The sequence below is a fragment of the Oncorhynchus tshawytscha genome, linkage group LG05 (genome assembly GCF_018296145.1).
Source record: "Oncorhynchus tshawytscha isolate Ot180627B linkage group LG05, Otsh_v2.0, whole genome shotgun sequence".
Lineage (NCBI taxonomy): Eukaryota > Metazoa > Chordata > Actinopteri > Salmoniformes > Salmonidae > Oncorhynchus > Oncorhynchus tshawytscha.
In genome coordinates this window covers 47,103,559-47,119,939 of record NC_056433.1, presented here as the reverse complement: position 1 = coordinate 47,119,939, position 16,381 = coordinate 47,103,559, and the positions used below count along the sequence as shown (strand labels likewise).

At 43.5% G+C, this 16,381-nt stretch overlaps 1 protein-coding gene across 2 annotated transcripts in view; it reads right to left on the bottom strand.

The window, feature by feature from the left end:
* The window catches only part of LOC112250681 (RAB GTPase activating protein 1-like), a 160,674-nt gene that overhangs the window by 107,168 nt on the left and 37,125 nt on the right, over positions 1 to 16,381 (bottom strand). For both annotated transcript variants that reach the window (XM_024421026.2, XM_024421027.2), the window contains exon 11: positions 12,946 to 13,072. In XM_024421026.2, coding sequence (XP_024276794.1) covers positions 12,946 to 13,072 — 127 coding nt within the window. The remainder of the gene's footprint in view (positions 1 to 12,945; positions 13,073 to 16,381) is intronic.

Below are 16,381 nucleotides of genomic sequence, written 5' to 3'. Positions count from 1 at the left end.
GAAAAACGTGACGGAGCAAAGCACAGACCAATTCACCTTTCAGCAGGACAATAACCTACAACACAAAGCAAAATATACACTGGAGTTGCTTACCAAGAAGACACTGAGTGGCCAAGTTACAGTTTTGACTTCAATCTGATTGATAATCTACGGCAAGACTTAAATTGCTACCTAGCCATGATACCCATCACCTTGACAGAGAAAAGCTCTTGGAGACTTACCCCCCAAAAAACTCACAGCTGTAATTGCTGCCAAAGGTGTTTCTAACATGTTTTGATTCAGGGGAATGAACACCTAACTAATCAAGGTATATTAGCGTTTTATTTTTCATTTGACAGTCTTCTTTTGTAGATTGACAAGAAAGCCCAGAGTTAAATACATTTTAATCCCACTTTGCAACAATAACATTTTCAGAAATCTAAGGGTGGTGACTTTCTATAGGCACTGTATCTCAGACTACATGCACTAATCAATATCTCAAACTATATACAGAATGTATTGTCTTCCTCAAATGCTTGGCTGCAAACAAAGCCTATATCTCACAGGCTGTGTACAGAGCCTATAACGCAGACTACAAACATGGCATTCATCTCATAGACAACATAGAGGGCCTATATCTTACAAACTACACTGAGTGCACAAAACATGAGGAACACCTTCCTAATATCAAGTTGCACCCCCTTTCTGCCCTCAGAACAGCCTTAGTTCGTTGGGGCATGGACCACAAGGTGTCGAAAGCGTTCCACAGGTACAATGGCCCACGTTGACTTCAATGCTTCCAGCACTCGTGTGAAGTTGGCTGGACGCCCTTTGGGTGGTGGACCATTCTTGATACACACGGAAAACAGTTGAGCGTGAAAAGCACAGCAACGTTGCAGTTCTTGACACAAACTGGCACCTACTACCGTATCCCGTTCAAAAGGCACTTCAAAATTGTATCTTACCCATTCACCCTCACACATACACAATCCATGTCTCAATTGTCTTGAAGATATATATATATATACACATACACACCATAGCTTTCACCTGGTCAGCAATGTTCCCTGTCTGGTCTGCTGAGCGCAAACTTGACAATTGTGAATATTCTGTGCAAATTCCAGCGAGCATTTACTGTGAACACTGAGTCTGTACCCGCTTTAAGTTACAGTTAACAGTGGCCAAGTAGGCAACTGTGGCTAGTTGATCATAATGCAGGCCTACCAGAGTGGCCTACCATCAAAAACAATGGAGAAAATACATCCCATAACATGGAAATAGCTGTTCTATCATTCAGCCTACAGTAGCAGCCAGTGTGTAGTGTTCAATGTAGGCCTACATTCCATGAGAATAAAAAAATAAAAATAAAAACCATGCAGGGCTTGACCTTAACCTGTTTATCTACTTGTCCTTCAGACAAGGAGGTGACTGAAAATGTGTTGTTTGATGCAAGAAACAACTTTACAAAATAAAATGCATTATTCCCATACCATTATTACAGAGAATCAGACAAATGATGCTACCCTCTGCCTACTGGCTACTTGGCTTATTCAAGCCTGTCTCCAAACACTGCCTCTTTAAACAAAAAATATCTTTACCTGACTCTTTTTTAAGCTGTCTCGAAATATGTTTTGTGCTAATGTAGAAAGCAAATCACTCCCCCATTGCTGGCTACAAATGATCTATAATTGGGCTAATAACTCACTAACTAGCAAAGGATATGAATCAAATGTGCACACGTGGCTACATGCAGCTCTCACGTTAATATCAAAACAAGCGCATCTACTCACGACCGCTCATGCTGTAAACACAGTCCGGTTCAAAGTAAATGTCAAAGATCCATATGGCAATGGTCAATTTCATATAAGCAGCTCTGCTGCTCTGATCGGTTATGCTGCACCAGTCTGTGTAGACTACGGGCTGAGTCGTGTGTGTCAATACAATAAAACCCTTCTCCGATGTGTTCTGCCTACAAAATCTCTGGCATAGCTCATTTTGTTTCAGTATGTTGCATTGAATGTGGCTAATATTGCATTGATTCGATCACAATAGCCACAGTAAAGGGAAACGTTGATAGTGTTAACAGGGAAAACTCTAGAACAGTGGTCACCAACCTTTTCTGAGTCAAGATCACGGAGTCAAAATGCAAGCCGAGATCTACCAATCAGATTTGTTTTTAAACGTAAGCCTATGCAACATTAACCAATTAAAAACAGTACTATAGCAATGAGGTTTGTGCAGTAAGCTAAAGACCCAATACATTATCATTGCTTCAATTGCCTGCCAATGTATTGTTGTTTAGGACATTTTTTCCAATTAAATGTCTAAATATTAGGTAGGCAATATGATCACCCCGGTAATAGATCCATTGTTGTATTACTTGTGAGGCACAGTGGAGTGAGCTTTTCATTTTACTGGGTGGTCATTTTACTGATGGTCAGTCTCAGAGGAGGGAGAGCAGCAGACTGAGGGTCTGCCTCTCAAAGTCCTTCCGCTCTCCCTTTCCTCCACTGACACTGACCAAAAAAAGGGACTATCTTCCAGCTGATGGCAAAACTCGAGTCACACCGCATTATTTCTGCCTTATGCACAAATTCATGTCGTTACTCATATGAAAAAGAAAAGAGAAATATTCCTTGATATTCAAAAAGACGCAAGCCGCTAATAATAACAACGCAAGCCTATGGATACACTCATTTATCCTGCTGCAATGCTTGTTGTAGAGATGAATGGAAATAGGAAGAAAGCACATTTTATGGCTTTTTAAAGTGTTGAATACAAAGTGTTGACAGTGCTGAGTAAGAACTTAAACATGAACTCAATCATAAAAACAGCAGCTCGTTGCTGTATTTGTTGACAGTCTCTCTCTAGTCATGGTTTTAAACGTTTTGAAATCTCACAGTATCAACTTCGCTGTAGCTTTCTTTTATGCCTGCTACTTTACTGCAGACACGGTATTCTGAGCCATTCAATTTGCGAGCGGTAGGGCTATTGCACTTGATTTGCTCTCCGGGACCACCGGGAAGGTAGAATTTGTACCTTCAGACACATGAAATGGTTCAAAATGGCACCTACTAGTAGGGTGCACCTACTGCCAACAGCCCGAGAATTAAAAAGAAAATAGAAACAAGGCTTTACCGTTGTTTTTTTAAACAAAAATGTTTGGCGATCGACTAGGAATGTCTTGAAGATCGACCAGTCAATCCGGCTGGTGCCCACTGCTCTAGAAAGTTAGGTGAAGTTCAATCTCATGCTTCGCTCTGTGGACTGATATTTCTTCTGCATGGCAGTCCCGGGTGGAGCTGCGCAGCAGCCTTGGGGCTACTGCTCGTCAATGTGCTGCTTACAGGGAGCATTGCTGGGGTCAGTCTCTGTCATGGAAAGAGCAGGCGTTCCAAATGTTTTGTACACTCAGTGAATATTCAGAGTATATGGTCTTTCTAACAGACTTCGCTGCATACAAAGCCTATATCTCATAGGCGAGGTACAGAGCTGAGCACATGAGCAGAGGGTTTGAGCTGGGGGTGTGTATATTGCCACCCATTCAGTAGGGTCATGAGTATGCATGTGCTTGTATGTTTGCTGTGTGAATGCATGTGAACGTGCACGTGTGAAAAATAAAATAGCACATTGAAAATAAAAATCAGTGTGCTGACTGAAAAATAGAGAAAAAGGAGACATTCTGGGTCACACTGCTGCACATTGTAATTTACAATAATACAAGAAAATGTATGCGCACGTGTGACTGGCAAGAAATGTGCAGGCAGGCAGCAGCAGTAGTAGCAGCAGCAGCAGCAGCAGCAGCATCCTCACACACTGGGAAAGCTTTCAGTCCCGTCTACAATGGCGACTGACCTCCAGCTAGAAGTCCCTGAAAGGCTTTCTTTTCACGACCGTCTCCACCGGCAGCTGGAACACAGCAGAACCTTTAGAAATGCTTGTACATTTGACTGTGAATGGCTTCTCCTCCCTGGCAAGGCTTTTTTTTAACACCGTGCCGGCCTTGGAGAGTGCCTCTCTAACGCCAAGGAGGTACCAAGGTTCAAAAGACAGGTGTGGGCAGACATCTCACTCAGAAGCAACTATTATTCTTTTTGCAGTTGGAATGGAATGGTACCACTCCAGCAGAGCAGAGTAAGGTCCAGCAGAATGCAGAAAATGTACCCAGAGCACATTCAAGCTGCAACTTACTGTAACAATGTGCTGTAAATGTACTTATTGTAGGTTTCCCTGGATAACAAGGCTTGCTAACAAAACTTGTCCAAAGACCATTCCAACCGCTTACAATCAAGAGCCCATCATCAAGTAAGAATCAGCGTGCTGTCCCGGGAAAAAATGAGAAGTGCAGTGTAGGAAAAGCTGTGCTTGCAGGAAGCCAGAAAAGCCACCTCCGTTTACATTGTTGGATCATTGGAATGTGTGTTCTGGGCACCTTTGGAGTCCAAATGGTGATGTTATTTCTTCTGTTTTGCACTCATTCAAAAAAGTCCCAGCAACCCTAATTTATGTCTTTAAATATGAATCTCACTCTATACACACACAACGTTAAAGGGCAATTCCGCCACTTTTCAAACTCATATTCATTATCTCCAGCGCCATACCATGTCTACATATGTAAAAATGGCACGTTTCCATGATCTGTGGTTTAAAAGATGAGAATCAAGGTCATATTTTATTTTTTAATCTGTGACATGACAGGGTAGGATTTAAAGCAGGAATTGGAACCAGTTCAGGGAACAGAAACAAAAACCATTTGTCACGCCTTGGTCTTAGTATTTTGTGTTTTCTTTATTTATTTGGTCAGGCCAGGGTGTGACATGGGTTTATTTTGTGGTGTGTTTTGTATTGGGGTTTTAGTAGGTATTGGGATTGTGGTTGAGTAGGGTTGTCTAGCATAGTCTATGGCTGCCTGAGGCGGTTCTCAATCAGAGTCAGGTGATTCTCGTTGTCTCTGATTGGGAACCATATTTAGGTAGCCTGGGTTTCACTGTGTGTTTGTGGGTGATTGTTCCTGTCTCTGTGTTAGTTGTCACAAGATAGGCTGTATAGGTTTTCGTGTTACGTTTGTTGTTTTGTATTTGTTCGTTTGTTCTTCTTCATTAAAGAACATGAGTAACCACCACGCTGCATTTTGGTCCGCTCCTCTTTCAACAGACGAACGCCGTTACACCATTAAAATACATTCAAGAAACACAACAGTTATTTTAAAAATAAGGGAACTGGTTAATAACATAACTTTACGTTCCGGACATTTTTTTTCTAGTCCCAAAAAAAACGCAACATATATTTGCAAGTGTGTGTGTGAAGGCTACCATCCCCTCCGAAGCATTATCTACTTTAGCTTCTGAACTGCACTGTTGGTTAAGGGCATACAAGATTTTTGACTTGTCTGCTCAGGGATTTGATCTTGCAACCTTTCGGTTACTAGCCCAAAGCTCTAACCACTAGGCTACCTGCCACCCCAGGTTAAGCCAACTCTCTGAAGTTCAACAACATTCATAGTTCCTTCATAGAAGTCGCTCCTCTGTAGGTATAATTCTGTGGGCCTAATTAAGATAGCTAATGCATGTCATAACAACAAGATGCCCAGCGCTTCATGCCAAGCTCTCTCCTCACCCGAGAAATTTCAGTCGCATCTCACACCCTACGCTACAATTGTCTGTCCAATGCATGTACATAACTGTCCCGCTGTCACCACTTTATTTTAAGAATGTGAAATGTCAGAATAAATGTAGAGAGAATTATTTATATCCGCTTTTATTTCTTTCATCACATTCCCAGTTGGTCAGACGTTTACATACACTCAATTAGTATTTGGTAGCATTGCCTTTAAATTGTTTAACTAGGGTCAAACATTTTGGGTAGCCTTCCACAAGCTTCCCACAATAAGTTGGGTGAATTTTGACCCATTCCTCCTGACAGAGCTAGAGTAACTGAGTCAGGTTTGTATGCCTCCTTGCCAGCACATGCTTTTTCAGTTCTGCCCACAAATTTTCTATAGGATTGAGGCCTCATTTTAAATTAATACTTGTGCTTAATCCTAACTTTTCCTCTTCAGATTTTAAGTTATCACCCTGGACCTTAGTGGGGGAGCTGACGCCGTATAGCTGTGCGATGACTAATCAAGGCTGCAACCATGTTAGATGGGCTGTTTATACTAGGATTACCCAGCATGTGGTGGGATTGCTTAACACCCACGTGGCGATCAGTGTTAGTGATCAAGCATTCATTGCCTCTTTTTGGGAAGGTCTCTTAGAGCTTATTTTAGGCTTATTCTAGTAATCTATGGGGTCTCACTCTCGTTATCAGGTAATTTATTCTTCTCTCATGGCTATGTCTAATGGTATCTGCCGGTAAGCCTTCAACTCAGGTAGACTATTTGTAGGTTTTGATCATCAGGTCACTCCCAACTGTGCACGCTGCAGACGCATCAGCTACTGCTGAGCAATTTCAGTATGACATTAGGCTATTTAGATAAGGTGGGTACGTAGCTAACGTTTAGCTGCGGTTTCGGGTTTAGTAATACTGTGTGTTTTTTTTTGCTACGTGATGGTATGCTGAGCTGTACCATACAGCAGTCTACGGTATGGTCTTCTCTCTGTACAATGTCTTCTGTTATATAACCACGCATGTCTTTTCTATTCCAAATTCAGTCAGGCATATCAAAAGAGTATCTCCTCTCTCAGTAGCGCAGGTTTGAAAATCACGTTAAGGCAATGGTGTTCAAAAATACACTTTTCCAGATGCGGTCTGTATGATGGCTTCAAGGGGTGCTTCAGTCTGAACACACTCAAATGTTCCTTCCCTTTCGTTTTTGCGTGATCTGTTTGCATTAAGTTCTGTTTGCATTATGTGTGCTCACATGTGGAACACTTGTCATCACCGGAACTAACACTGCTTTATCTCATGTTACGCTGCCTGCATGCTGAGCACGGCCAGCAGCTGGCGAACTTCTGTTCAACATTGATGCTTGCAACCAGTGAGAAGACACTGGATCTCATCGCGGCTCTGGTTCCATCGTCAGCGCCAAGGGATAGCTCTGAGCTATTGGCAACCAATTCTGCGTCGCCGCTGCTACTTCTCTCTAACCCTCTGCTGCTACCATGCTACAATTTAAAATGTTTGAGGATTTTGAAACCTACCCGAGTTCTTGCAGTATTGGTATATGATCATGATTGTCGGCCTGTGGTCCATTAGCTATGTTGCATCTGCCAAATGGGCTTCAAAAGAGCAATCTTCAGGCAACGACAAAGGTCACTATCACCCTCACTCTATATAAATAGATTCATGTTAAGGGTGTTCGGCTCATACAATCATTTGTACTTGAGGCAGTTGTCTTTTACAGTAGGAAAATACAATTCATTTTAATTTCTCTTTAATCATTGCATGGTCTTACGATTTAATCAGGGACTCACGTTCACCGTGTTGGGTAAGCATTCCCAAACTGATAGGAAGGGTAAAGGTATCATTGCTCAAACTAACTCTCCTTTCTGTCCTCTTTTCCATGTTACACTACCTGCAATGGCGACCACTGGCCACTCCGGGTGATCCATTATTCGTCACCGATGCAGGCAAACCAATGACAAGATACTGGTTTTTCATCACGGCTCTGTCTCCTCCTGCGGGGCCATATCCTTAGCCATACGCAAGCTTATCCGTTTTGCATCGGGTAAAAATCCCTGTCCCTGCATCCACACTGGAGATCATGGGTTACTGGTCCTCTGCTTCCTATGAACACTATGATGAAGATGAAACGCCAAGGAGATTATGGACGTCAAAAGTGATGAGTTCATTTGCGAGTTCCATGCCTTATATAGATCGCTATGTCGGCGTTCAGAGATCTGTTCTTAACCGACTTGCCTAGTTAAATAAAGGTTCAGCTAACAGTCAATATCATTGCTTTGGTTGTTATCGCAGTCAAGTTCCGTGCATATTGCTTAGGTTGTGCTTCTTTTTTCCCTTTTTTTTTTTAAACCATTATTTAACTAGGCAAGTCAGTTAAGAACAAATTCTTATTTACAATGACGGCCTACCCTAGCCAAACCCAGACGACGCTTGGCCAATTGTGCGCCGCCCTATGGGACTCCCAAACACGGCCCATTGTGATGCAGCCTGGATCCGAACCAGGGACTGTAGTGATGCCTCTTGCACTGATATGCTGCGCCACTAGGGAGCCCACTAGATGATAGTTATTTCATGTCGGCCACAGATGATCAGGCACCTCGTATAGATCAGTGAGAGCACCGGGCGGTGCGTCTCTAGGGCAGCTGGGTTCACACTGCTACATTGGCAAGATAGGCAGATAAGCTTCATCTTGGCACGTGTGAACTATCTGGCCTTAAATCGAGGGTACCCGGCAGTACGTCAGGAGGGATAGGAGTCATAAGTCGTTCAGTTTAAGCCATATATGGTTAACATTCCAACATAGTATTCATTCTTGCGATTGTAGGTTGACTTTATATTTATGCAATTATTTATATATTTTACCCCATTCTCCCCAATTTCAATCTTGTCTCATCGCTGCAACTCCTCAATGAGCTCGAGAGGCGAAGGTCGAGTCATTGGTCCTCCGAAACATGACTCACCAAACCACACTTTTTAACACCCACCCGCTTAACCCGGAAGCCAGCCGCACCAATGTGTCGGAGGAAACACAGTTCAACTGACAACACAGGTCAGCCTGCAGGTGCCCAGCCCGCCACAAGGTGTCACTAGAGCGCGATGAGCCAAGTAAAGCCCCCTCGGCCAAACCCTCGGACACTGCCCTATGGAACTGCCGATCACAGTCGGTTGTGATACAGCCCGGGATCGAACCTGGGTCTGTAGTGACGCCTCTAGCACTGCGACGCAATGCCTTAGACCGCCGCGCTCAGGAGGCCCTCGTAGGTTTACTTTAGCTGGTCAAGTGATGTCTGGCATAGCTACACAGTCGGCTGGCGTAAGGTTTTGCTGTTTTGGGGAAGGGTATAAGCTTACCGCTCTCACTACCTGTAGGCTATTTTATATTTATGCTTTGCTTGGCCAGTGAGCTACCCTGAAGGAGCAGAGCCTATATGTCAAGACTTGAATTATTCATTGCTTAATAAATGGTTAAACATATTTCTACATGGCATTTTCTTTCTGAAATTAAGCGGAACCAGTTCAGGAGGGAAACCAAGAGCCCCACCTCAGGCTGACGCATCAGCTGAGATGGCAGCAATTAGAGACGCGTAACAATCCCGCCTACCTTATTGGCAGTCTATTTAAGCTGACCGGGTCTGCTCACTGCCTGTAGGCTATTTTATATTGATGCTTTGCTTGGGCAGTGAGCTACACTGAAGGAGAAGGGCCTATACACGAAGACTTCCATTAATTCAGTGCTTAATTAAAATGGTTAAATATTTCTACGTGGCATCTTTCTGAAGTGTGTATACTTTACTGTATTTATACTTGGGATACCGCTTTTCAACAGGAAACTTTTTTTTTTTGTCACTGGAGGAAGTCTAAGCTTTATGCAAAGCAGGGTTACATTGTCTTTATTTAAGCTCCAAAAGCTGAAGGATCTTTTTATAGGTTAAAACATTCCAAAAGTGTATTTTATTTTTGCTAATTTAAGTGCAAAGATATTCCTTTATTTTATTTAGGTAAAGCGCTGCCCACCTGTCCGGTTGAAGAATAGCCATACTGTTAAGCCTCTGTGCTTTGGCAGTCGTTCTGATGCTGGTATCACAAAAAAATATGGATGAGTTTAGCTAATTCTAGGTAAGCCGGCCAACCATTCCCATGCCCTTTAATTCATTCATTATGTCATCCACTGTTCTGCCGCCCTTGCCTCTCTTTAGCTCTGGTAAAACAGCAAGCTGGTTTCTGCCCAAGTCCATGCCATATTGGGCAGTCACACATTGGAAGTCCTCTGTGGACCATACATTCGCTTTTGACGTAGCGGGGAGTAGAGTCTCGACGGATTGGTACAGGCACATCTCAGGCAGGAGAGGAGAGTGAGCGGAAAAAAAGAAACCAAGTGCAGAATGCAGACTGTCAAACGAGATGCAACTAAGCTGTTGAGAGGCGTGGTTGATGAGGCTCTGTAGGCTGCAGCTAGGAGACCACTGTGACTGACAAGTGAATCCACCTGCCGTAGCAAGTGTGGGGGGTGACACTGGGACAGGGTCGTAGTCGCTAGATAAAGCAGGCTGAAATTGGGGGAGGTACTATGTCAACTTGTCAAAATAAGTGTGAAAAAAGGGTTTTCTTCTTTAAGTCATAAACTAATGACTATGTCTGATAAACGTGTTCTGTGCTGCTGCTTTGAAAGTGATGTGCCGGGCATCACACCAGATTGAAAAGTACTGGGAGAAATGCCAGCTCGCTACACATTTTCTGGCGGCTCTAGTTTGTGTACTTAGAGTGCTGTAATAAGAAGAGGGTTTGTTTAGTTTCACTAGTCATTAAATCCCTAGAAAGATGTCTGAGGATGCATTTTGTGTCTTGTATTAGAGGTCGACCGATTAATCGGAATGGCCGATTAATTAGGGCTGATTTCATAACAATCGGAAATCTGTATTTTTGGGTGCAGATTTTTTATACCTTTATTTAACTAGGCAAGTCAGTTAAGAACACATTCTTATTTTCAATGACGTTCTAGGAACGGTGGGTTAAGTGCCTTGTTCAGGGGCAGAACAACAGATTTTTACCTTGTCAGCTCAGGGATTCAATCTTGCAACCTTACGGTTAACTAGTCCAACGCTCTAACCACCTGCCTCTCATTGCACTCCACAAGGAGACTGCCTGTTACGCGAATGCAGTAGAAGCCAAGGTAAGTTGCTAGCAAGCATTACATTTATCTTGTAAAAAATTATCAATCATAATCACTAGTTATAACTACACATGGTTGATGATATTACTAGTTTATCTAGCGTGTCCTGCGTTGCATATAATCGATGCAATACTGGGGGATGATTTAACAAAAGCGCATTTGTGAAAAAAGCACAATCGTTGGACGACTGTACCTAACCATAAACACAAATGCCTTTCTTAAAATCAATACACAGAAGTATATATTTTTAATCCTGCATATTTAGCTAAAAGAAATCCAGGTTAGCAGGCAATATTCACCAGGTGAAATTGTGTCACTTCTCTTGCGTTCATTGCATGCAGAGTCAGGGTATATGCAACAGTTTGGGCCGCCTGGCTCATTGCGAACTAATTTGCCAGAATTTTACGTAATTATGACATAACATTGAAGGTTGTGCAATGTAACAAGAATATTTAGACTTAGGGATGCCACCCGTTAGATGAAATACCGAATGGTTCCGTATTTCACTGAAATTATAGTTTCCAGATCCTACCATATTAAGGACCTAAGGCTCGTATTTCTGTGTGTTATAACTAAGTCTATGATTTGATAGAGCAGTCTGACTGAGCGATGATAGGCAGCAGCAGGCTCGTAAGCATTCATTCAAACAGCACTTTTGTGCGTTTTGCCAGCAGCTCTTCGCAAGCACAGCTCTGTTTATGACTTCATGCCTATCAGCCTAATGTGGTGTAATCGATGTGAAATGGCTAGCTAGTTAGCGGGGTGCGCGCTAATAGCGTTTCAAACGTCACTTGCTCTGAGACTTGGAGTAGTTATTCCCCTCTGCAAGGGCCGCGGCTTTTGTGGAGCGATGGGTAATGCTGTGGCTGTTGTCGTTGTATTCCTGGTTCGAGCCCAGGTAGGGGCGAGGAGAGGGACGGAAGCTATACTGTTACACTGGCAATGTAAAACCCTTTGTTTTCTTACTCCTCATGTATTAAAAAACCTTACTCATTCAATATTCATATTTTCAAAAGGATGGTGGAAATGGGAAAACACAGAATGAGCATTCCTAAAATGAAGAGGGAAATCCTTTCGGTAATAAACCAGTGGCAGGCAGTGTGTTCCTTCCAGAGCTGTGTAGTGTTGAGTCAAGCCGGGGAGGGAGGGCGAGATGGGTACCAGGTGGTCTTAGCCCACAGCAGCAGTGCGGCGATACCAATGAGTCAACCCTACTTAACCGGATTGGACTGTGCTCCAGTGAAACCGGTGAGCCTCCAGAACCCATCCAAAGCTTCTGGAATTCTGTCTTGCCTCAGCCTCGCTCGACACCCCAAAAAAAAAAAAAAAAACTCCCCACTGTCTGAGACACACACACGCCTCAAACACACAGACACAAAAGCGCGAACACACACACAAACGTTCCCCCACACAAATATCCACACCTGCTAACACCTCCCCCTCACAGCGGTTCACACACACACACACACACACACACACACACACACTAAATTAAACTTCACAGTTGATTCATGGCCGCCAGATACGAAGAGGGGGGTGAGCCTCAGGAAAATGCAAAGTGAGCCAACGTGTTGATAACGTTCAATTCAGGGGGAATATCTGGACAGATGATCTCATTTGTATGAGGTGTCCCACCACCGAGGAGAAACAATTGCCCGAAATATATAAATAAAACAAATGCTCCTCCAACAAGCTATTTGTGCCAAAGCAATCTATTTCTTTTTTTTCTCTCACCTTGTACACACTCTTTCTAAAAGCAATCTAAGTAAGCTCTGAGACGCAGGTCGTTTTTCTTTGAAATTGAACATAGCAAGTTTTTCAGCATTACGGCAGTAGACATAGTGTATTTTTCAATCAAGCGATATTAGGTAATACAATTATGTCGCCCGTGTGACTGAGGCGGATGGAATTCAATGTGCCGAGGCGGATGGAATTCAATGTGCCACGGCATTTTACCTGGAGAGGTGTGCAAGTTCTCATGTTGACCTTGGAAGGTGATTGAAAGGCTAGCCAAGAAAACAACAATGCACTCTTAGTTAGTCTTCAGGGCAATGTATATGGATGGATAGATACAAAGAGCGAGAGGTAAGAGAGAGGATGTCAAATATGGAAAGAGAGAGACAGATACGATGATGAAATGAGGATGAAAACAGAGAGCGAGAGTTCAATACCTTCCTCAGGCTCCTCTTCCTCAGCCGGAGAGGCCAGACGGCCTCGTCCCCCGTTGCTCCTCTCAGTCTCCCTCTGCAGGCTCACCACCTCCAACATGGCATCACCCTGGCCACCCTTCCCACCACCCTATATACACACACACACACACACACACACACACACACACACAAAGTCACATATGGTGCAGAAATAATACAGTGGGAGGATTCATTTTGACACAGCACCAAGAAACAAAGTTAAACAGGTCATTACTACTGCAGCAGAATTGACGAGTCAATTCTACACGCTGAAAAAAAAATAATGTTCAGAGTGAGAGCTGATGCGACAGTCTCTCTTTGGGTATCCTCAAATATTTTCAGAAACAAAATCTGTCTAAAGTTAGCCTCACCTTTTGCCACCACCCGAGGGGAACCACGGAAAAATATAATTACACGTACAGGAGGAAATTAAATTGAGCGGCGGCAGAGAGCGCCATGGATCGCACCAGACGGCTTTTGGCCAGAGTGTCTGGTAATAGGGTTCACAGGGAGCCTGCTGCAATCAGAGCACAGAGAGATTGGGCTCACTCGCCTATGCAGGTCACTTCTAAAGTTGGGCTTTGTTACATTGCACATTGGGGGTTTTGTAACACTGTTGTTGCTACTGGGGTTGTTTGGTCTCATCAGTTGCGGTGAGAGGTGGATCCATGACAACACTATATATATATATATATATATATGCCATAATTGAAGACTATACACCTAACACATTTTTAGGCAATGCATTACCATAGCTGGCTAGTGCTATCAACAGTCATACATGACATATACGAGAACATTGGCATTTATTAAGGTTTAGGTAGTACAAATAAGTCACAATAAGCTTCGCAATAATACCACTTAGACCTTGGGTAGGATCCTCCACTAACAAAATCACCAAACCCTTTCTATCTCCTCGTGAGCCAAGGCGCAAAATATGCTCAGAGAGGGCGACGACAACGGCTCCTCTAATTCCTCAACGCCTTAATGAGAGCCCCCCCCCGGAACAAATACAAATCGTACTCAAATAATATTGGAGCTAGTGGCTGGGATTAGAATCTAGTGTAAACACTAGAATGGCTATCTTTTAATTAACTTTTAACTACAGCAGCCGCCATTCTTTGCTGCCTGCTGATGAGCTAACTATAGAGAGGCACACAGGCAGAGCCCTAATTACTAGTGTGATAATGAGTGGCTGCCTCGTATTAGGGCTCCCAATGAAACAAAGGCTAATGTCCACAATTACAAACTAGTCCCTAAATAGTGCACTTCTTTTGACCAAGGCCCTGGTCAAAAGTAGTGCACTATATAGGGACTAGGCTGCCATTTGGGACGCATTCAAAGCCTGGAGTGGAGAGGAAAAATCCCTTTCAAACAAGGAGGCAAGGGGCTTATGTTACTGACTTAGGGGCTTGTTTTGATTTTCTAAACACCTGCGGAAGGACCGGACAGGACGGGGATGCACTTGTGTGCTGGGTGTGATAATTGAATGCGTCGAGAACGTCGTCGCTCTCATGCATTTTAATTGGAGGAGTTCGGGGGGGATTGGGTGTGGATGTGTGCAGGCCTCAAATATCCCGACCGAATTGACGGTCATGTCCATCGATGCCCCCGTGTGGCCGTAGTGCATCCCTAAAAGAAAATCCATGACTTGCGGCAAAAGGGTGACTACTTCTACACAGTCTCCTCTGAACACTGAAGCATTTATTTGGGCTGTAATTTCTGAGGCTGGTAACTAATGAACTTGTCCTCTGCAGCGGAGGTAACTCTGGGTCTTCCTTTCCTGTGGCAGTCCGCATGAGAGACAGTTTCATCATAGCGCTTGATAGTATTTGCGACCGCACTTGAAGAAACTTTCAAAGTTGTGGAAATGTTCACATTGACTGACCTTCATGTCTTAAAGTAATAATGGACTGTTGTTTCTCTTTGCTTACTTCAGCTGTCTGTTCTTGACATAATATGGACTTGGTATTTTACCAAATAGTGCTATCTTCTGTCTACCACCCTTACCTGGTCACAACAAAATTGATTGGCTCAAACGCATTAAGAAGGAAATTAATTCCACAAATTAAGTTAAGGCACAAATCTTAATTGAAATGCATTCCAGGTGACTACCACATGAAGTTGGTTGAGAAAATGCCAAGAGTGTGCAAAACTGTCATCAAGGAAAGGGGTGGCTACTTTGAAGAATCTAAAATATAATTTGATTTGTATAACACTTTTTTGGTCACTACATGATTCCATATTTGCCATTTCATAGTTTTGAGGTCTTCACTATTATTCTACAATGTAGAAAAAAGTCAAAATAAAGAAAACCTTGAATGAGTAGGTGTGTCCAAACTGTTGACTGGTACTGTATATACACAGTGCCTTCGGGAAAGTATTCAGACCCCTTGACCTTCCACTTTGTTTTACATTACAGCCTTATTCTAACATTGAGGATTTTTTTATCCATCTACATACAATACCCCCTAACTACAAAGCAAAAACAGGTTGAGAATTTTTTTACGGAACTATCACATTTACTCAGTACTTTGTTGAAGAACCTTTTGCAGCGATTACAGCCTCAAGTCTTCTTGGATATGACGCTACAATCTTGGCACACCTGTATTTGGGGAGCATCTCCCATTCTTCTCTGCAGATTCTCTCAAGCTCTGTCATGTTGGATGGGGAGCGTTGCTGCACAGTTATTTTCAAGTCTCTCCAGAGATGTTCGATCAGGTTGAAGTCCGGGCTCTGGCTGGGCCACTCCAGGACATTCAGAGACTTGTCCCGAAGACACTATTGCGTCGTCTTGGCTGTGTGCTTAGGGTCGTTGTCCTGTTGGAAGGTGAACATTCGCCCAAGTCTGAAGTCCTGAGCACTCTGTAGCAGGTTTTCATCAAGGATCTCTGTACTTTGCTCCGTTCATCTTTGCCTCGATCCTGACAAGTCTCCCAGTCCCTGCCCCTGAATAACATCCCCATAGCATGACGCTGCCACCACCATGCTTCACCGTAGGGATGGTGCCAGGTTTCCTCCAGATGTGACGCTTGGCATTCAGGCCAAAGAGTTCAATCTTGGTTTCATCAGACCATTGAACCTTGTTTCTCATGGTCTGAGAGTCTTTAGGTGCCTTTTGGCAAACTCCAAAGTGGGCTGTCATGTGCCTTTTACGGAAGAGTTGCTTCCACCTGGCCACTCTACCATAAAGGCCTGATTGGTAGAGTGCTGCAAAGATAGAACCTTCCAGAAGGAAAACCATCTCCACAGAGGAACTCTGGAGCTCGGTCAGTGACCATCGAGTTCTTGGTCACCTCCCTGACCAAGACCCTACTCCCCCGATTGCTCAGTTTGGCAGGGTGGCCAGCTCTAGGAAGAGTCTTGGTGGTTCCAAACTTTTTCCATTTAAGAATGATGGAGGCCACTGTGTTCTTGA